The sequence below is a fragment of the Sceloporus occidentalis genome, unplaced genomic scaffold, assembly GCF_023333645.1.
Source record: "Sceloporus occidentalis isolate IW3139 unplaced genomic scaffold, rSceOcc1.0.p SCAF_4, whole genome shotgun sequence".
Classification (NCBI taxonomy): domain Eukaryota; kingdom Metazoa; phylum Chordata; class Lepidosauria; order Squamata; family Phrynosomatidae; genus Sceloporus; species Sceloporus occidentalis.
In genome coordinates this window covers 13399210-13421963 of record NW_028316984.1, presented here as the reverse complement: position 1 = coordinate 13421963, position 22754 = coordinate 13399210, and the positions used below count along the sequence as shown (strand labels likewise).

Genomic DNA, 22754 nt, shown 5'->3' with positions numbered 1-22754 from the left:
ATGCATATCTGTGGACAGATATTATGGGGCCTAAAGTGAACAGATCCTGTCTGATCTTGGAAGCTAAGCAGGATCAGCCCTGGTTAGTACATGGATGGGAGATCAACCACAGATATTAAGTGCTATAGGATATATTTCAGAGGAGGGAACTGGCAAAACCATCTCTGAGGAAAGCTCTTATCTAATCCATGGGGTCACCATAAGTCAACAGGCAACTTGAAGGCACATACATATACAGGAGCCCTGGTTGTGCAGTGATTCTCACAAACCACAAGGTTGTGAGTTCAATACCAGCCAGGGGCTCAGGGTCAACTCAGCCTGGCATCCTTCCATAGGTTGCTAAAATGAGTACCCAGTTTGTTGGGGGCAATTAGCTTACACTTTGTAAACCACGTAGTACATCAGTAAGTGGTATAGAAATGTACTTGCTATTACCATTGCTGTTATTATTGGATTCTCTCCCTTAGCAATGTAAGTAGAGGGATCCCTTCCTCCCCCCACCACCACCACCAAGGCATACCTTTTACCTTTTCTTATCCAGAATATTAGAAACAGAAACAATGTAAGAAAAGCATGAAGTTGTAAATTAAAATTGACCACATCTGGGATTGAACTTGTATATATTAGGCGTTGATTATTTGTATTTATGGCAAAAGGTTTATTTTGTCCAAACAATGTTCAGTTCTGTTCTTCGTATCTTGAAAATAGATCTCTTACTATGAATCATTCCAAAGAGTATAGCTTGCTCTCACTAGTCCTGTCTTGTTCTTGATTTCATCCTCTCTGGGCTTTGTCTGTGTGCATGTGTGTGAGAGAGAACAGATCAAACAAAGCAGGTGACAGGTAAAGATAGCTCCTGAAATGTGTAGGAGGAAATCTAGCTGCCTGTATTGTAAATTTTGGTATCCTGCTCATCAGCTGTCACCTCTCTATGATGTTTTATTGACGACCTTTAAAAAAACCCTTTCCTGCTCTCACCTATCCCAGAATCAAAATGTATATTATATAATTAATAATATTATACTACTATATTATAATATATTTTACTATTATCAATAATAGTACAGCGGGTCCTTGGTATCCACTAGGATTTGGTTCCAGGACCCCCCATGGATAACAAAATCTGTGGATGCCCAAATCCTGTTAAATACAAAGGCACAGTAAGATGGCGTCTTTTGTACAAATTGGCAAAATCCAGGTTTGCTTTGGGGAATTTACATATTTTAAAGATATTTTCAAAGTGCGGCTGCTTGAATCCATGGATAAAAAAATCCATGGATATGGAGGGATGACTGTAAAATTACTATAAATGAAACATTTATTTTTCTGTTGTACCAGTCAGGTATGGGTTAAAGTGTTAAAGTGTATTTTAGTACAGCAACAGATGATCTGTTGCATAACATATCAGTTATTGTTTTATTGAACCCATTACTGCATGCTAAACGGATATTCCTGTTGTGGAAAATAGCATTTTTAAAGTGGCTAAATTTATGTTTTTCAGCAAACGTAATCAATGTTGCTCATTTAAATTGTTTACAGTGTTGCAAACGTTATCTCTAGAGACACTGTGGAAATAATAGTATTTTAGAGTAAACAAATTCTACAATACATATTGGCAAAATATGTTTTAGCCTGAGAAAATAATATACCATTAAAAAGCTTTCTGCTCCTGATGTATCTAAATATATAATATAGGGGGGTGGGGGGAAGGAGGAGGAAGCTGTTTGTGACTATGGAAGTTTACTGAGAAACCTTGTGGTAACAACTAGTGTATATATTCATGTATAAGTCTAGAAATTTTAGTCAAAAAATTGACCCCAAAAACCTGGGTCGACTTACCCAAGGGTCAATGTAAGCACTATACTTTAACTTCTCTGAATAGAGTGCTAAAAGGCAAGACCTTAGTTCATCCTGGGAGCACAAAAAGAAGCATAGATCCCCTCTTGTCTCTCATTCATGCAGCCTTTAGGATGAGCACAAACAGTTATGCCTGATGGAATTTCTTTGGCATCATTTCCCTTTGCATCATCCTTTAGATCTTTTGTTACATGCCTCTACGTTTTACCCTCGACTTATCCACGAGTTATATCAAAATCCATAAAGCCCTCGACTTATACATGAGGTCGACTTATAGTCACGTATATACAGTATTTCTCAGCCAAATCTTCCTCACATGGTGTTTGGGGCAGAATCAGGTAAGTTGCCTTGAGCTCCTTGGAAGAATGACATGGTGTCAAGTCATATTTATAATAAAGAAATAAGTGAATAACAAGGGACAGAGGTTTAATTTTAGGGTTAGCATTCTAGTCTAATCCTTCTCTTTCTCAGATGCTCCTGGATGCATGCTCAGTGAAGGGGTAATGCTCATGGAGGTGCAGGCAGCTTTTTCAAAGCAGTTTGGGATCTCTCTGCAGCAGATAATAGTGGAGAAATATATAAAGTTCTGGTGTGACAGTGGCATGAGAGAAGGGCTTGAAGGAGAAAAGGAGGGGAAGAAGAAGAGGGAGTGCTTAAGTGCACTGATAAGCGGTATAGAAATGTACTTGCTATTGCTATTTCTGTAGCGTACATTTGTTTGTATATGTACACCATTTAATCATGATGTTTGGACCTTTGCCCATACAAATCCCTTGTGATTTTCCTTCTGATAATCGGGATGGGAGGAGGAGGAGGAGAAAAGAGAAGGGGTTCACAAAGCACTCTCTCCACTGTTTGACACAGGAACAGCCTGTGCTTGATTTGTGCCTTTAAGTATCCTGTGCCACATGTAGTCAAGGATAGATGAAACAGTGCTAGAGCATTTCTCTTTACATTTTATCCACGGAAAGGAAACAGGAAGTGAGGACTGGTCTGCATTAATTAAATGGACAGCAAATAAAAATAATATGTGCACATTATTTTGTGACCATGTAACAGAGTTATATACACTATTAATCATAAGTGCATTGTGAACATTAGAGTTATGTGCATTCTTAATTAGGAGTGCAAGGGAATGTGCAAGAGCGTGAGGATGTTTTGTGCTGTCATATTTTAAAATGGTCTGTGTGGTCCTTGTGTAGGGGGTTTTGTGATCATTTCAGGGGCTATAGGTTTAACGTGAAATGGGCTACTCGAGGTCAAAATTCTGCACTTATCAGAATGATGGCTTTAGATGACACTTTTAAGGAATTACTCCTCCTCCCCTTTCAGCTTCCAGTTTTCTACTGTTGTACTCTTCAGACATTGAGTGATGGATTATAAGGGGGTGAAACAAACATCTTGACAAGCTAAGTATGTACTTCAGTAGTTAAAATGTAGTTTGACTGGTGTGAATATGTACATGTACGTGTTCATCACACATATGCATGTTTGCATGGGGTCTTTTCCTTCAAAGCAGAAATCTTCAGTAGGTTTATCAGCAATAAATATCATTGGTCTGTTTCTAGTTATGTGGCCTTTGTATCCTTGTAGGGCTGCCCCTGTCAAAGGGCTGGTTTGCAGAATCTATATCTTGTTTTATTTCAGGTTGAGCAAGTGGCCTTGTATGGACTCCCCAAATCAGTTGAACCGTTTGAACTTTTAAAATGAGTGCTCAGAATTTTTTTATTTGGGGGGGGGGGGGAGAGATGGGGAGACTCAGGCTTCAGCTTTAACATTCAACATCTTAGAGGAATGGGAGCTTCTAAGCTTCCTAACTCTCTCAAGCGTTCCAGAAGGATACCATGATCAATGGTATCGAAGGCTGCCGATAACTAACAATAACAAAAACAATATCTTGACAAAATGTAGGCCTGCAACTTTAACAATATCATTTTCTTTTCTTTTCCATTTTTAACATCAAAGCCAGTGGTGCTTTGAAAGCTTGTGTGAAGTATGTTTTGCCTTTTTGGTTCTCCCGATAAAGATATCACTATTTTGTGGATATTGGTTGTTATTGTATTTTGCTGCACGGCCAGTGGGGCTACACCTGAACATGTCTCAGCAACCTTTTGACTCAAAACTAACAATATGAACGTGTGAAATGAAAAAAACAAACAGATTATGTAAGCCTTTCAAACAAAAATATTCTAGAAACCATGCGAAAGCTGCTTCCAAAATGGATCCATGGATGCCTTTTTTTCTTTCACTATGTAAAAGTACTTTGTAAAAAAGAGATGAACTGTCATAGGCTTTGCTAATGGAGGTATGTCTGTAATGATCTAAGAACGGTTTTCCTGCAGAGGTGGATGGGGCTGGATCACTGATGGGAAAAGATGCTCAGAGCAGCTTTTCTTGGCAAAGAGAAGTTCATCAGGGCCAAGCTATTTAAAGGCCTCTACAGATGAATGTGTGGCTTGGTTCATCCCTTTGATTTAAGTTGTACAGGCAAAGAAGGAGCACATTGTTCTATATGTCATTTAAAAATTAAATTATGAAATGGGGTACAGTCTTTGTTGCAAGAAAGAAAATGTTCTGTGTTGAAATCAAAGTCATGTTTCTTTTTCTATACTGTCAAATATTTTTGTTTTTTTAAAAAAGGAAGTTTCTATAAATGTTAATATTTGAAAATCTAATCCTCGGTTTTGTTCTTTCTTCCACAGCTAATTCAAGTCTTCTTGGAGGTGGCGGTGGTAAGTTTAATTTTATTTTTCCTAAATATGGCAAGAAGCAAATTGATTTTTTTTAAAAAAAAGCACAATATAAACATTACACTATTCAGTAAATTGATTTAACAGTGGCCAATTTAAGTGTATGTTGAAACTTCTAAACATCTGCTATCTTAAAATGCAGATAATCTTTTTGTCACTTGTTGGACTGGCAGTTCTTGAACATGTTTGTCAGTATATTCACCTGATATTAACTCATGGATTTGGAATAGCCATAATCTGACTAAATTCTATTACACCCACAAAAACCTTCAGGATCTATTATCTAGTAAAAAAGGGAAGCAAGACTTTTAGATTTCTGAATCATTTCTCAACCATGATTCTGTAATCAATGTATTTTCAAGGGAGGTCATAACTGACCTTCTGGTTTTCCTTAGTGCTTTACTTGCCTTAAATTACTAAAGCACAAAATAATTTAGCACACAATAATGCCAGACTTTCTATTACTCAGAGAAATGCAGGCATCTCTTTTTTCACTTTCCCCATTTCTCCTTGATGAACCTGTCGTTATTTTGCTTACAGTTTTATAGCTCTGAAAGCTGTCTCGACAGTTTTGGAGGGAGATAATAATATGAGGGTTTTGTTTTGTTGCCATTATGTTTCTCATTTGGCTTGTACAGAGACATATGAAAGAGTAAGATAGCCTCCTGGTGAGAAATATTACAAATGTAATAGCATTAGTCATATTTTCCTACCCCTTCCTTGGTTATAGTGAAAATAATGTGGAGATCTCTGCTGCTTCTGCAGACTGAATAATCTATTTAGAACAGAAAAAGTGAATGCTTTAAGAGTCAGAAGGAATCTAAGCATTGTCCTAGCAAACAGCATTGCAGATTCACCACTGGCTTTTCAAATGCATTCTTCAAAACTTAGGGATGAAACAGTGACTATATGGGTAAATCTGTTTTACATACAAGCCTAATCTTACATGTGGATGAGCTTTGATTCCTTTTATGGGGAGTGTGAAGATTGTCACATGCATTGCTTGCTTTACCTTACAGCTCTGAAGCTTCCTTTTGAAAGAGGAATAGAGGGAACAAAACTAGCAAAGTTATTTTTTTATAAAAATAATGAAATACAGTGGCATGCTGAACACATCTGTAACTGAGCAGTGGTGGCAAGATGCTTTGGCACTCTTCTTCACAGTAGCATTCCAACCTCTCGGAAGGCAATAAAACCCCGAGTTTGAAGCGTGTGAATACTTGCTGGAAATGCTTAGATCCTTCCAAAACTCAAACCTACATTTTATAAGAACTGATGTGCTTTTGACGAGTTGACTCTATACTCTTGTTCACAAAATACTTAGTATGTGCCAGAGAGACACATGGCATGCTGGGAACTGGTTATTTTACAAACTAGTACAGTCGGCCCTTCTTATACACTTTTTTTAATACATGGATTCAAGCATCCATGGTTTGAAAATGTTCAAAAAAAGTATAAATTTCAAATATCAAGCCTTGATTTTCCATTTTGTATAAGGGACACCGTTTTGCTATGTCATTATATTTAATGGGACTTGAGCATCCACGGATTTTGTTATACACGTGGGATCTTGGAACCAAACCCCAGCGTATAACAAGGGTTCACTGTATGTAAGAAATCTCCAATCTCACTTTTTCATCTGATTCTTTTGATTCTAAATGTGTTACATTTTACAAATATACAAGGATTAATGGAGGATAAGCAAAAGGTAATTAAAAATATAACTGAAACATCAGAAAACTGTTAACAGTCATGGTAGATTATAATATTTATAGATTTCTAACATTTTAAAAGATTTCTTCCTGCCTTTTGGGTAACTGTGTGATGTTTCCTCATTTTTACAGCAAGTGTGATGAGTTGAATTTTATTCCACAGAGAGCAGGACTGGATTTGCATAGATACTTAATACTTTCATCTTGTTAAAGAGCACTTCAGTCATTACCCACAAATGCTGATATTTCTACTTCATATTGACAGTAAAGCTTTTCGTCATATTTTTCTTCCTTGGTAGGAATTCTCTTTTCACTTCTTGAGGCACTCTGGCCATTTTTCCCTAGATAAAATCAAAGACAGTAAGGGTGTGCGGGTATGGGTTTGGGTGCAATATATATGTATATGTATTCCTTGGCCATTTTTACTCCAAAATCCCTTTTGCACAATGCTACTGACCTTTGCTGTAAACTAAGAAGATAAACAATATGAGCACATAGTGTTTTGTGGGTTTTTTGGCCTATGTGGCCATGTGGTCAGAGGCAGAGAAGATGCCAGCCATAAATGCCAGTGAAATGTCAGGAATAAACTCTTCTAGAACATGGCCACATAGCCTGAAAACCCCACAAAAAACTATGGATGCCGGCCATGAAAGCCTTCGACTTCACAATGTGAGCACAATTTAACAAAGTGAATCACTTTGAAGTTTTACTAATTTAAATGGGAGAGGTTTAAACACATGTTTAATTCTTCAGTTGAAATAACTGGGGTTTTCAAAAGTATTCAATTTTGATTGGGTGATGGCCCATATTCCTTCCTTTTGAAATGTGAATTATTTCTATAATTATTGGAATATCTCTTAATAGGCTTGTATAGATGTTGAGGACACAAGCAAGACACTTAACTCTGGTGAGGCTGTCATCTTAGTATCTGATAAGGCCACCGCATCCCTACATCTGGTGAAACCAGTGTCCAGATTAGTTACATATGTTGCATATGAAAGAGAAGAAATCTGATAATCCTGGACTGCTTTATGTAGACATGATCTGTCATGATGGCATTGTTCCCTTCCCCCTCTTCATTGTGAACCACTTTCATTGTGAGCCACAGATGCTGGGGAAACATCAGGAATAAACTCTTCTAGAACATGGTCACATAGCCTGAAAAACCCACAAAAACACTTTTGTTGTGTTGGAAACCTATTGTGTACAGAAAAGTGGATTAAAAGAGTGGCTATTGCCAGGTTATTTCTATATTAATTTCATATAAATACAGCTAGCACACTAGAATTATTGTCTGCATTTGCTGTTCTTTCCTTACATAATGATGCCAGATGAGATAAGAGAGTTGAGCTCCGTTTCATATATTCCTTAAAATCTGAAGCACAGTAGACAGCTAGTGGCTATTATTTTTTTCACATTGATCACAGAATTATTATTTGATATTTGTATTAATTTGATGTGAAAGAAAATATGTTCTAGACAGTGGGCTGAGTAAGCAATGTAGTGGGACCTGAATGAATACTGGTATAATTTTGTAATGAGAGGTATACTAACAAAAGAGAGGTCTCATCGCTACACTGCCCTACTTGGCAAAAATAATTTAAATAAAATGTATAGCTCGTCTCCTCAAGGAAGGAAGTGCACACTGAGATAGCTGTCACATTAAATCTGGTGTCTGACTAGCAGCCTTGATGGTGCTCTTTTTCAGTGAGATAAGGATGAGGTAAATACTACCGTGGTGATAAGTTTTGTTTGACTTTGAAAACCACTCTTGACTCTGTTTTCAGTTTGAATTAAATCTCTGACAACATTCTCAGAATCTTAAAGGAAGGCAAAAAGTCATTGGCTACTACACAAGGAAGTATGCATTCCTTGGGCCAGTTTATATGTACTTCAGCTGACTTCTGCACAGTTGGGGGAGTGACTTCTGCGTGAGAGTGAACTATCACATGTCAGATCACATATTAACAATTTTAAATACAAACCATTAAAGCCTGTTAAAATGTGATTTATGAACTCTCAAAAATAGTTCTGTTGCATCAAAAGGGTACTGATCTGTGTGTGAACCAATCCACAAAGAAATCTCATTTAAATTCCTGAGATATGTGTGTGTGTGTGTGCATCAGGAACTTAAATGAGATTTCTATGTAGATTGGTTCAGATAAAAACCCTTTTTGAACCCTGTTCTCCAGAGTTGTTTTCCCAATGCCCAAACCACTAAACCATGCTGGTTCTCTCTATCAGGCATATGAGACACCTAAAATTATTTTTCCAAACATGCATGTGTATAGATACACATACACTCTGTGTGTGTTTGTATGTATGCATGCAGAGGTTGTAAATGTAACCATACTGTGGTTTTGTTGAAGACAGATGAATGTCTATATATACAGTGGTCCCTTCTTTTATGTGGGGGATCCATTCTGGCCCCCCCCACGCAAAAGAAATTGCGCGTATGCTTAAGCCCCATTTGAAGTAATGGGGCTCATGCTTGTGACAGTGTGCACCACGGGTGCATGCACCATTGCCTCTTCTGGCGCATGGCGCTGCTTCTTCCAGTGCTGCTTTCAGTGTATGCTGAAAGCAGTGTATAATGCGCCTGCATATGACACGGGCGCACTGTATATGCATGCATACATGCAGAGGTTATAAACGTAGCCATATTTTGGTTTTGTTGAATACAGATGAATGTCTGGAAAAAGCATTTAAGGTGACCTGTATGCCCAATATCGAGAACGACCATGGCGTAGTGGTTTGGACATTGGACAACAACTCTGGAGAACAGGGTTTGAATCCCTGCTCAGCCATGGAAACTCTCTGGGTGATCTTGGGCAAATCATACCCTCTCAGCCTCAGAGGAAGGCGAAGGCAAACCTTCTCTGAACAAATCTTGGCAAGGAAACCTGATGGTAGTTTTAAAGATTGCCATAAGGTAGAAATTACTTGAAGGCACATGGCAATGTCTGATATGACAATAACGTTTTAGAGAGCAGTTGCCTACTTTTGATTCCAGTTAACCTTCTACTTTAAAGAAAAACTACCAGTCAAACTCCATGGTTTGTAGACTCCTAGCTAGGGTGCAGATCATCAGAGCCTTTGACAGTTTGTGCTGTCTCTTCTAAAAGCCACTAAAATATTGAAATCGTTAATCAGTATATTGCCCCAAACGTGCAAATAATATTAGCACATTTTGTGGAAGATGGCAAACTGGAGTGTTTATTTTTGTAACACAGGAAGATAGAGATTATCTTGTAAGAAACATGACACCCAAAGTTAAATGAGAATAAGTTCTTCTCACTGAACTTTTATAGGCTTACAGAGGTTGGCTATTGATTAGCTTTATAGTTCAGCAGTCTCTAGAATTGAGTGATATTGGCAGTTGTATTTCAAGAGACATTATTTTTGGTTATTTAAAATTCATTGTAGTGTTTTCTTAATGTGGATTTTGAGACACAATATATTTTAAAGCATTGATTATTTTCCTTAGTATTTAACTTTTGGACTGTTATTTAATGCCACTTTATTCTTCAGTTAAATATTAAGCGCTTTCTTTCTTACTTTCTTTTTGAGAGTAGATATGTCAGCTTCCTATTGCTTAGACACAGGCTGTTACTATAAATGAACTGGCTACATAAAATATTTGACCTGCAGAGGGAAAAAGAAGAGGGAAACGGATTTTTCTGTACAGCTCATGCCTGCTAAAGTCTGTCACTTTGGCATAGAAGGAACCAGACATCTGTCAGTGGCCCTTTGATGAGCCTTATTACCTGCCTCAGGACAAAACAGATCACTGAAGTTTTCCCCTAAGGGCAAGCCACATGAACTGTGTCGCAAATTATAGTTACATTTTATGTCAGAAACCCCCAGAATACTTATTTGACACAGTGGAAATGTAGTCAATTCCAACACAAGGTTTTGTGGGAAGTTCATCCCCCAGGCCTTTTCATATAGTCTTGTAAGAAGAGAGCAGAGTACATTGAAAACTTCTTGAAAGGTAGTGCTCTTGCCGCTGAAATGTAGTACTGTTTCAGACAATCAGTCTATTGATTCATTTATACAAAATAACTGATTGTGTGTGCAGAATATACACCTGTCATCAGTAGGCCTACAGCTGAGCTGTTGCAGTGCCCTGCAGACCACCTAAATAAATTCTCAGTGGGATCTTTACTTTATAAATCTGATTCTTGTCCAGTGGATCTTACACAACAGTTTCAAAAATGCTATTACTGGAGAGGGACAGTGAACTGAACAGTACTCTCAGAATTACTGAAATGTCCAGCCAAATGACAAAAGAGAATGGTCTTGTTTTGATGGCTGCAGCTTGGTTTCATAAGCCAAGATATGAATGAGCCTTCTGCCCATGCATCCAGCCATTTACTCCTCAACGTTCAGTGTAATGCAGTAAGTCAGACAGTAATCAGTTAACTATGGTTTCCACTGGTTTGAAAGCCTGATTTGTTTCCAAATGGCTACTCATAGTTTCCTAGTTCAGTCATACTGAGAAACATACTGATTAACTGAAGATTTCTTAGGTTATTGAAATAAACCATGAAGGAAATGAACAGAAGAATATTCAGGTGAAAGGAACTTATTAGCTTACTTGCTAATTAGCTTACTTGCTGTTCACCGCTATGATACTTTGGAATAGCGGTATATAAATAAAACAAATTATTAATTAATTATTATATATCAAGGGTTAGTTAGCTGAAACATGCCATCATCCGTATGTATTCTCGGCCTGATGAGAAATGAGTAGGATTGAACACATATTAACACACATGTAGTCTGAATGCATTGTTTGGGTGGGACAAGACACATCAGGCAGCTGAAGTTTATGAACACATTTTCCAGGGGGAGAATGTCAGTTGTAAGCAAGACCAGTTATGCATCGTTTGAAGAGAAATGATGTCTGACTAATCTGGTACTCTCGATCTAGATTATTTCAAATGATTTTCAGTTTGTGATGCTATTATACTGAGTTCCTATAGGAGAACATTTGGATTATTTCATGCTTAGGAAATGTACATACACTCTGTTTCCTTTGTTGAAGAGTATATATCCTTGTGTGCCCCACTAGATGATTAATACATAGTTATCCACTTTGTATACAGTGCACCTAAAGAGAAGAACTCAGGTCAGATCTTGTTATCAATTGCCTACACTAAGATCACATTGTGCTTCTCCACTGAAACAAATGTCTAGCTTTAGCTGGATTGTAGTCTATTTTTTCCCTTATAATTTTCTGGTTTGGGTGACTACTACAATAAACTGTTTCTGTTTTCTTCTCTTAACTGAACATGAGTATTCTATTGTTTTTGCTGCTGAGGTTATACATGGGAAACTTGCCATACTTTCTTGTTACAATGAAATCAATAACGGAGAGAGCTGTGGGGTTCATCTTCCCTTTATTCGACTGTGGAGAAGAGGCAGTATTTTTATTTCCCACAGCACATGAATTTGTCTTGTACAGACATCACTGGATGTTTTGTAGCAATGTCTAATGAGGCTGTTGCATTTATGTGCCCCTATTGTCAGTTGCTGGAAGTGAAATCTCTCTGCTGGTTTTGCTGGTCCATGTTTTAGGATTTTTTTTTATTCTTTGCTCACTCTGGTCATGAGAGCCCCTGTGGCTCCTAACAAGACAAGAAAATTGTTCCCTATCTTTGTCAGGAGAGATGGGAACACTGTATGCTATTGCATTATACTGTGTTTGGCGACAGCAGTCTTTTTTGATCTTTGGTTTTTGTTTACCACATTTTTCTTCTGTATTAGGTAGCTCTTTTTCAATAGATTGCATCTTTGTGTAAAACACTTTTGTAGATTTCCTTTTAGGCTGGAATACATCCCTCAAGGCCTTTAGGTACTCCCTGTGTGGCTCCCAAAACTAGAGGGGTCTGATCCAATTTCCCTCTGCAGCTCAAGTGATCATGGAGAACAATGTGGTTCCATGGCTTCTGAGATTTCTATTTTTCCAACATAAAGTAATAGCAGGAAAACAGCAATTTCAGAAGAAATGACTAGTGGGTGGGAGAAATTTTCACCGCTACCGTGTCTCTGCAAATTATTATTATAGAAATAAGTAGGTGGGAGAAGAGGGTTCGGGGGAGTAGCTAATACCCCAGAGGACAGGATCAAGATTCAAAATGACCTGAACAGACTAGAAAACTGGGCCATAGCTAACAAAATGAAATTCAACACTGAGAAATGTAAGGTACTGCACTTAGGGCGGAAAAACAAAAAGCACAGATATAGGATGGAGGACACCTGGCTGAATGGAACTACATGTGAAAGGGATCTAGGAGTCCAAGTAGACCATAAGTTGAACATGAGTCAACAATGCGATGTGGCAGCTAACAAGGCCAATGCGATTTTAGGCTGCATCATTAGAAGTATAGTGTCTAGATCAAGGGAAGTCATAGTGCCACTATATTCTGCTCTGGTCAGGCCACACCTGGAATATTGTGTCCAGTTCTGGGAACCACAATTAAAAAAGGACATTGAGAAACTAGAGCGTGTCCAAAGGAGAGTAACTAAAATGGTGAAAGGTCTGGAAACCATGCCCTACGAGGAACGACTTAGGGAGCTGGGGATGTTTAACCTGGAGAAAAGAAGGTTAAGAGGTGATATGATAGCCCTGTTTAAATACTTGAAGGGATGTCATATTGAGGAGGGAGCAAGCTTGTTTCCTGCTGCTCCAGAGACTAGGACCCGGAGCAATGGATGCAAGCTGCAGGAAAAGAGATTCCACCTCAACATTAGGAGGAACTTGCTGACACTAAGGGCTGTTCGACAGTGGAACACACTCCCCCGGAGTGTAGTGGAGTCTCCTTCCTTGGAGGTCTTTAAGCAGAGGCTGGATGGCCATCTGTCGGGGATGCTTTGATCTGGATTTCCTGCATGGCAGGGGGTTGGACTGGATGGCCCTTTCGGTCTCTTCCAACTCTATGATTCTATGATTCTGTGATTGTAACTGATGTGTTCATGTGCATCTATGCTCAAGCTTGCCTTTTGGTTCTCAGCTAACACTAAATATAGCAATCATGGCCAAAAGGATACGTACCTTGACTTTACAACCTTATATAATTAGACTTAATCAGTCAACATTTCACTAAACAGATTATCACTAAATTGTAATGTGTTATTCAAATATGCAAGTAACTAGTATGTTGATTGTACTGTCTATTATTTTGTCTGACTAGCTGTGTTGTTCAGCTGTCTTGGCATTATATTACTTTCTATGTAGCAAGAGGGGATATTGAAGTGTAAGTAATCTTTCCCCCCCAAAATGTTGACTATGAGGTTGCTAGTGTATGAATGATATAATCCACCAATACATATACATACTACAATACAATACAATACAATACAATACATAGTATAGTTAATTATATCTAGTGGGATTGAGAATTGTACTCTAATAAATGAAAATTTCCCAGATGATGATGATTTAAACAAAAAAATATATATAAAATGTTCATTCATAATAACTGGCAGGTACTATTTCAGTGTATACAGAAGTTTGTGAGAAGTTTTTTGTTACAACTTTCCTGATGACAGGCACAATTCATTGTTATACTAGAAAACTGCAAACAGAGTATCGTTTTTGAAATTACACATCAGCATGTAAGATGCAGTGAGCAATTAATCAGACTGAAGATTTCTTATTAAATAATGTCAGCTACCTTTGCCCTTGAGAACCAATTTTTAATAAATGAGATATATGTGATATTTAACATCAAGAACTGAACTCATAATTTCAGTACAAAAAAAATTGCCCATGCATAAAAAGCTGTTAAAATGTAACATTCCATTCTGCTTAGCCTTTCTATCACTTCTGTGCCTACATACTTCTTCACACATTTATTAAAATCACATCTCTTTAATCCATTATAAAGCATTTAGGCTGCTGTGGTTACTTTTGTTGTTTCTCTCTCTCTTTCGTAATTTGGGGGAGAAAATCCTTCTTTTTTTTGGACTCCTAATTTTCATTAGCCAAGCTGGCTGGAAGACTCTGAAAGTTGGAGTTCAAAGTAACTTTCCTATGCTGTGATGGGTGCACACAGACACTCATCTTTCAAAATTTAAACTTTCATTGTGACATTATTACTACATTAGATCTTTTACTACAAGTTGTAATCTGCCTCTACTGGTGGAATTGTATTTCACAATACAGTTGTGAAATACAGTTCATAATACAATACAAGTATACAATTCACAATACCATACAAGTTGCATGCTTGAGCTGATGGCATCAGAGTGTGGACAAAGTGGCAAAAGTTATTAATGAGTAAGAGCATGCAAGCTAGTACAGGCTGAGCACCTATAATTCAGAAATCTGAAAACTTCCATGTAATAAATGAGAGTCACTTCATTTATCAGAGTCTTCTCCCTAGATAATAATGGATTAAATGTGGTGGGAGCTACAGTTGTATTTTAATGAGGATCTACATCATAGGTGGTGAAATGGTAATTGTCCAATGAGATGAGGCATTTGGGAGAAGAGAGAACCTTCTAGATGATTTTAGGAGACTGTTTTAAAGAAGCAACAAGACTATGGCCTGTCTGCCTTTCTCTCTGGCTTGGTCCTGGTAGATCAAGAGGGACTTCTAACCAACAGGACTACAAATCCCACCTACTGTATGAGTAAGATTAGGGAAAATGTACTAGCCAGGAGCGTTAGGTTTTGGATTAATTTTCCTGGTTTGGCTGAATTAAGTCGGTTCTGTAACTTACGTTTTCTGTCTGGGCCTAGAGGGCCAGGTGGTCTTTCATACAGTTATATTCTTTTTCTATAAAAATGCCTTTAGCATTTTAAGCTTTTCTTTAAGGTACTCTGCCTCTCTTGCACTCTTTTTTGACTTGCCTTAGCTTGGCCCAGTTCTTCCCTAGCTTGGAAAGTGAAATATTAATAGTATACCCCAGCAACATCCTGCTGCGTTGCTAACATATGATAACTTAATCATCAGGTGGCGGCACATTAGATAAAATGTGGTTTCAGGGACTCCCATTCAGTTCAGCAGGAAAGGACAGGCACCCACAGAGAACCCTCACACTCCAAAATCCAAACCTCTTTGCTACCACAGCTGACCACTTGCGCTTTTGACTCGTGCATCTCATAGGCAACAGAAGCAATGAACAAATGAGATGCAAGGCTGGAGAGAAATGAATGAGCAGGAGAACTGTAGCCACTCTCTCAAAGGTGGAAGTGGGTGGTTGGCAACAAAAAGACAAGAGGCTGGAGAGAGAATGAGGATTTTTGAAACGACAAGTCCTGCTATTTCACAGATTCTGTCAAGAACTAGGCAAACTCTCCCACAACTCAGTAAATCAATCCACTGTAAGTGAAAACAGTAAGACTTTATTTCAGCAGTTGAAGAGAAACATCAAGGAAAATATCTTAGACAGAACTAAAGGCTAGGCACAGAAACATCAAAGAAAAGTATTCAAAAGACACAAGTTCTACCCTCAGAAAATTGGTGGGCTTAATGTATTCTCCATTCTCAAAATAAATGGATGTTGTAGGGTTTTTTCAAAGCTATCTCTACATGGCTTCTCTAGTTGTTGAAACCAGTGGTAATGAAGAGCTAGCTGGCAAGGCAAAAATAGCTCCCATGCATGCAACTGGCATTCCTTCCATGCAAACTCTCAGTGAAGGCCGGGCTTCCCTCAGCTGGATGCAACTAACACACACACACTCAAGGTATAAAGTCAATTACCAGTATTCAACTATATAACTAATTATTAACACAAAACACAATCTAATGAACAGTGTTGACTCCTGCTCATTGGACATATATCCCCTCCGTTTGTCCCCTTCAAGGATGACTATACTCCAATCCCATGTCTCATACCAGCCAACAGAAACAATATATACATAACCATGGTACATACATAATGCAGTACATGTATGCTTAACAAAGAAAGTATCACACATCCCATCAACCACAGTCATATCAAGCAGCCAATATGGAAACAAACAAAAAAAAATTCATCATCTGCACCATATGCACACACAGAGCAAAATCTTCCATTCCAAATATATATTTCCCAGAATCACAGTTAAAACATATAACATACAGATCATGTCAGACCATACTAGGCATACATTATCTCACAGCACTATAACCATGGAAGTAGACATAGGATAGGTGTCATGGTCTCAAAGCACATTATTCATGGCAGGATTAGCCCAGTCCTCATAGTGTTAACCTTGTCCTGACAGATTCTCATGATTTTCTCTTGCCTCATAAATACAGTACAGATACCTACAATGCTACCTGTGTTTTCCAAAAGCCTAAATAAATAAATCCCAACTCTGAAACACTTCTGGTCCCAAGCATTTCATAGAATCATAGAGTTGGAAGAGACCACAAGGGGCCATCCAGTCCAACACCCTGCCATGTACGAACTCACAATCAAAGCATCCCCAACAGATAAGAGATCCCTTTCAGATAAGGGATACTTAATATGAAGAGGCTTCAGCAGTTTGCTTTTGCCTGATCTTCCTGGAAAGGGCAAGCTTTCACCCCTTCTTTTCTCCCCCTGCACAAGGGTTAAGTATAATGCAAAATATGATTTTGAGGTGGATGGCTGTGGATTAAATATGCTTTCAGGAAAATTGAAAAAAAACGGCTGTGGACACTTCTTAACGGCAGATTCACATTATGTGAATCAATTAATTGTCCGGTTAAACATCACTACAAGTGTGTGATCATTATCACTACTTGTGTGTGATCATTATCTTTCAGGACAGTGTCTGTCCTGAAAGATAATGTATTCAGCTTTAAAAGATGTGAGTGGGATACTCTGGAAATAGGGAAGATGCAAGAGACAGTGACCATATTGGCTGGTAGTCCTTTGCTTGTATTTCCTCATCTCCATCTATTTTTATGGCAAGAGCTACTGCTGTATATTAGACCTTTCATTTCCCCCTTCTCTTGCATGCCTGCTTCTCCCCTCTGCCCTTTCTATTTGCTACTTATCTTTCTGCTCTAACTAATCATCAGTTACCTCCTGAACTTAAATCCGCTTTGGATGAAAGCTGGAAGGACCTTATGTTACCACGAAAAGCTGATTGGTTATAGTTAAATGGTGAATAGTCAAAAGAGGTTTCCTGGGTTGTCATCTGCTCTTGTTCATTAAAAAAAATCAATTTGATAAATGGGTAATTAAAGTTTAATAATGCACCTTTACAACTGTCACCAAAATTCAGGCTCATAGCTTAATACAGCCAAATCAGACAAGTTATCTTACTTAGACATACAGCAGGAAGTGCCATAAAATATGCTTCAAGTTTTTATCATTTTAGTATGGCACCTATGATGATAACTAGACCTCTACTGTGCCTTCACTGTACACCTCTGAAGACTAAGCATTTAACAATCCTCCTTGCCTTTATTTATGTTACAAGACTGACAATGCACAATGCATTTTTGTTTAGCTAGTTTCAGTCATGTGGAATGGCTGTGACAGGCCAGCTTTTAAGTACCTCTGTTGCATGATATTGTTGTTCTGTGTCCTCTGCCATCTATTTTTCTCCTTGCTCTGCAAGGATTTTTGTTCTAGACAATGTCAAGAGTCAACACTAAATGGTATAATTGCCTAGCTGGCATTTAGAAATCCACAGATCTAACAATCAGTTCCAGTATGTGGAATTGCTAATTTGGAACACATAGTAATATATGGAGCTTATTCAGGGATGTTTCGTCCAAACAGCATGGTCAAACATTATATTATATTAGCCTTATAACAACTGAAAAGGAAGACTAATGGCAAGAGTAGTGATTATTGTGTGTTATTGACGAAAAGCTCTCACATTGTTATTCATTATGGTCCTCCAAGGAATAATCCAGTTAATAACTATGTATTTGGACTTCGTTTTAGAATAGTCTTCCAGATTATATGAATCTCTTTGAAAGTATATAACAATCTGTCCATATTTCATCATCTTTTATTTATATGGTGCCATTAGTGTGGGAGCCAGCATGGTGTAGTGGTTTGGGTGCTGGATAAGGACTTTGGAGACCAGGGTCCAAATCTCCACTCAGCCATGGAAACCCATGGGCAAGTCATACTCTGTCAACCTCAAAGGAAGGGAGTGAAAACCCCTCTGAATAAATCCTGCCAAGAAAACCCCATGAAGGGTTCACCTTAGGTTCACCATAAGTCAGAAATGACATGAAGACACATCGGTGCATGTGGTGCTTTACAAAATAAAATAACAAAAAAGAGACAATCGTACCAAAGGTATACAATCTAATACACATACACACACACAGGAAAGAAGAAGTAATACAAATATAAACTGTATGCAGTACAATTATAAGTATCCAGTTGGAAATTAAAAAAAACCCCAATGTAATATGATATAAAGCAAACTGACAAATATTTAATTAAAATAAGAAAGATTATAAAACAATATTAAACCAAAATTCCAAAAGCTTTGGAAAACAAAGTCTTCAACTGAAATATTTACAGTGAGGGAAGGAGTAACCTGCAAATGTTCTGGGAATCAAGTCTAAAAGTATGGACCATCAGATGAAAAAGGACAAAGATAACCAAGGAAAAGGTGTCCCTTGGCTGAGTGAGAAGCTGAGAATTTCTAAATTTCAGATACTGAGCAGGCTGTTGGATGCCCTTACTGATTTAGAGGAAGGCATGTCCATGTCTGATACAGAGGCAAAAATGTGGGTGGAAGCCTTAAACTACATGTACTCACAGCTTCTTGAGTATGTGAATTCCTTGCAAGTATTTAATAAACTGTACATCTTTAGGAACAACTCACATTTTTTCAGGGAGAGGTTTGCTTGTGTTAGTGGCCCCCATGCTTATATTCCCCTTTGAAGTATTATTTGTGAAATATGAACCAGATGGATGAATTTCCCATCAAACTGTTGCTTTTTTTGGTAGTACTGCATTGGTCTGAATTCATTAGGCATAATATGTTACGCTCCTGTGAAGACTGTTCTCATTCTTCTAAAATGTAAGACACAAATTGACTGCCTCCTATCAGTCTGACTGAAGCAAAAAAATTGAAAACAAATCACGATCTGATTTGTGAGGGAAATGTGTTCCTAGTTCTAAATATGGTAATCAGTTGAGGGCTAAATGCCAAAGTAAGATTTCACTAAGCATCCAAGATTAAATCCTTTAGGTCACTTCATCACCAACCGAGACCATCCTATACCTCTGCTCTGTTTATGCATGTCTTATTTCTCGCTACAAGTAAAATGGCTCTGATTTGAATGGTTGTAATAAAATAGTAATGCTGATGCAAAAAGTACAAATTAATACACGTTAGAGTAAGTGTTTGATTGAGGTGCTACTAATAAAATGGGAAAGTGTCCACACAAGGTTATGTCATAATAAAATGGCCAGTCTAAGATCTGGCAGAAATCCTTGCTGTTTTTGCTACTAGAGAAGAACATAGTTACTCCTCTAGAAATGATTTGGGATAGTATTCTTTTTGATTTCTTAAGAATGATGCAGAAAATTCAGGAAGTTGCCTGAAGTTTTCATGATCGTGGACTGACTTTGTATTTTTGTAGCCTATTACTTTGGTTTTTGATTTAAGGAGCAGAGGAATTAAAATCTGCTCCTTTATTTGAATAGATTTTAAAAGCATTATTAATTTTGTTAGAATATCCCCCTTATTTCAAAATGCAGCATTTCATGGTGCCCTTCTTTCTGTAGCTTGTAAGTTTCTGGTTCAGACTCCACCCCTTTTGATGTCACTTCTCAGTCCTGTTCAGAGGCATGCACTTTGCAAGGTGTTCTTTTAACTAACCCAATTATGCACTGCATCAAAGCAGCATGTTCCCATTGAACAACTTGAAAACCACAAATGAAATATACATCAATTGATCACAGTATCATATGTTAAAATGCAGCTCCTTCAGAAAGAGCACTTCGGGAGCAGAGACAGATAAACCGCGGAAACTAGCAACATCAGAGCTTACCAAGTTTTAATGCTACTTTGTATTTGTTAAATATTTGCAGGTAGTATTGTGGGTGCAGTACAGACTTCATGTGGCACCGTTCTGTGCTGCTATAGCTCTTGCCCTTGTTCTTTGTCTTTGTGACTAGTGCAAACTTTGCACTATTTTCCTATGCAGGTGATATGTTAACTATCCACCATATTGTAATAGGAATCATAGAGTTGGAAGCAACCTGATGGGCCACTGAGTCCAACCCTCTGCTTAGTGCAGGATCTCCATCTGAAACATCCCCAGCAGGTAGCTGCCCAACCTACAATATATCTAGAGGAAACCCCAATACGTCTCTTTGCAATTTGTTCCATCACCAAACTACTCTTACTATCAAGACATTGCTTTTTGTATTCAATCAAAATCTGCTCTCCCATAACTTCAAACCATTGCTCATGTGACAATTGCATCAATTTAGCATTAATGAGAGCTTCATTACAAAAACTAGAGTATGAATTAATTAGCTGCCTCATTGATTTTTTTTTATTTTTTTAAACGCACATCTGAAGTTACTGGCAGCATTTACAGGCCTTACATATTAAACCAAACTCATGGAGCCAAGCTGCAGGGGCCCTTGGGCATAGTCTGTCCTGCTGTATGGTAACCACCAAAAATAATTTCACAGCTTTTACTCCGATTTTTAGTGAATAGTGGCTTCCAATATGTAATCTATACTGGATCTAATATTCCATTCTGTTGTTGTGTGCCTCCAAGTCATTTCTGAATTATGGAGACTCTGAGTTTTCTTGGCAAAGCTATCTTGGGTCTGAACAGACAGGCCAAAATAAAGCTGCTTTGGGTCACTTTGGAGATATGCTGTTTAAATGATGCATGCATCCTAAAAGGCCGGAAGCTACGCCGAGGCCACACTCCTTTCCTAAGGATGGGAGTGCAACTTTGACGCAGCTTCTGGATTCTTAAGATTCATGTGTCATTTAAACAGCATACCTCCAAAGTGACCCGAAGCAGCTTTATTTTCGCCTGTCTGTTCAGGCCCTTGGTTTTCATTCTCCAAAGAGGGTTTGCCATGACCATCCTCTGAATCTGAGAGGGTGTGACTTAACCAAGGTCACCCAGTGGGTTTCCATGGCTGAGCTAGAATTCAAATCCTGGTCTGCAGAGTCATACTTCAATGATCAAACCACTATATCACACTAGTGTTCACAGAGTCAACACTAGCTATAGTTAGTTTAAACCAACCAGCTTTAGCAGCCAATTTAAAAATGACTATATTTGATGTTAACCATAGCTTCTTGTATCAGCTGAAAGGGGAAACTGATGATGATGTGATTTTTTAAAATATGACTAGACTGCAGCTCCTATCATCCTTCACCATTATATATGCTAGGTCATAAGTGGCTAAGAGAAAGGATAAACATGTCAACTTTTTCACCTTTGTTGTGTAGAATGAGAAGAGGAAGAAGTGGACTGTAGGAGCCTAAGGCTCATTGTGGCTCTATTTGGCTCATGCACTTCTCACTAAGTCAAGGTTTTGCAAGCTGTGTAAACACTGCTCTCCACGTTTGCCATATAAATCTGTGGAATGATTAATACCTGGAAATTCTCCCATTCCATATGTGCACACATTCTCTCCTGTTGCAGCCTTAAACAAGCCCCTTCTGAAATTTATCTTGTTCCCCTTTATGGGCTATTCCAGTATGGTATAATTTACAAGGATTAACAACATTTATTGCTTCATTTATAAAATGTACAGGTTAACTTCTTTGCCTTCCCTTAAGTATCAACCAGTGGCAGCCATTTCAGTGAGCTACCTGCACTGTTTTTATCTCAGACAATCAAAACAACTGTAATATTTTACCCTTCCCATACCTTATTTCTTCTGTGTCATGTCTTAAATATAGATTGTACAGCTAAGTGTGTGTGTGTGTGTGTGTGTGTGTGTGTGTGTGTGTCATGCTACTTGTTTTAAAAATAAGAATAAAGGAATCTCTCCCCATTTTTTGTCTAACCATTAGCAGTTAAAGGGGATGATGATGATGATGATGATGATGATGATGTAGGATTCAGTGCTTTAAGCAAACAAGGAAATTCTTCTCATTGCAAGTAATACTGAAGGCATGTCAGTAAAAAAGTCAGGGTGTGTCAGTAAAATTTGGTACAGACACATGGGACATTTTGTAGAGCCACAGTAAAGAGAATAAATAGAAACAAGGAAAAGAGAAGCCTGTTTCCTCAAATCTGCAACTTGCATAATTTGATGGTAGAGTCAGGAGGGAGAGGTGGAGGGATGGTCATGTTTAGAGACTGAGGCAGAGGAATAATATTGGTAAAAATCGGAAATACCTGAGGATAGGGCTTAATGAGAGAATGTAAGTTGAGTAGAGCAGCTGGGGAGGGAATGAATGTCTTCCTTGTCATTTAGTATTTGCTATTTCAGCACACACAAACACTGCACTTGGTGCACTAACTTTTATTAGGAGAACAATTTT

The 22754-nt window shown here is 38.1% G+C and overlaps 1 protein-coding gene across 5 annotated transcripts in view; it reads left to right on the top strand.

Moving 5' to 3' along the window:
* Positions 1-22754, top strand: part of LOC149313515 (ADP-ribose glycohydrolase MACROD2-like) — a 1160252-nt gene that overhangs the window by 170830 nt on the left and 966668 nt on the right. For all 5 annotated transcript variants that reach the window (XM_089519240.1, XM_089519238.1, XM_089519239.1 and 2 more), the window contains exon 4: positions 4560-4589. In XM_089519240.1, the coding sequence (XP_089375366.1) occupies positions 4560-4589 (30 nt within the window). The remainder of the gene's footprint in view (positions 1-4559; positions 4590-22754) is intronic.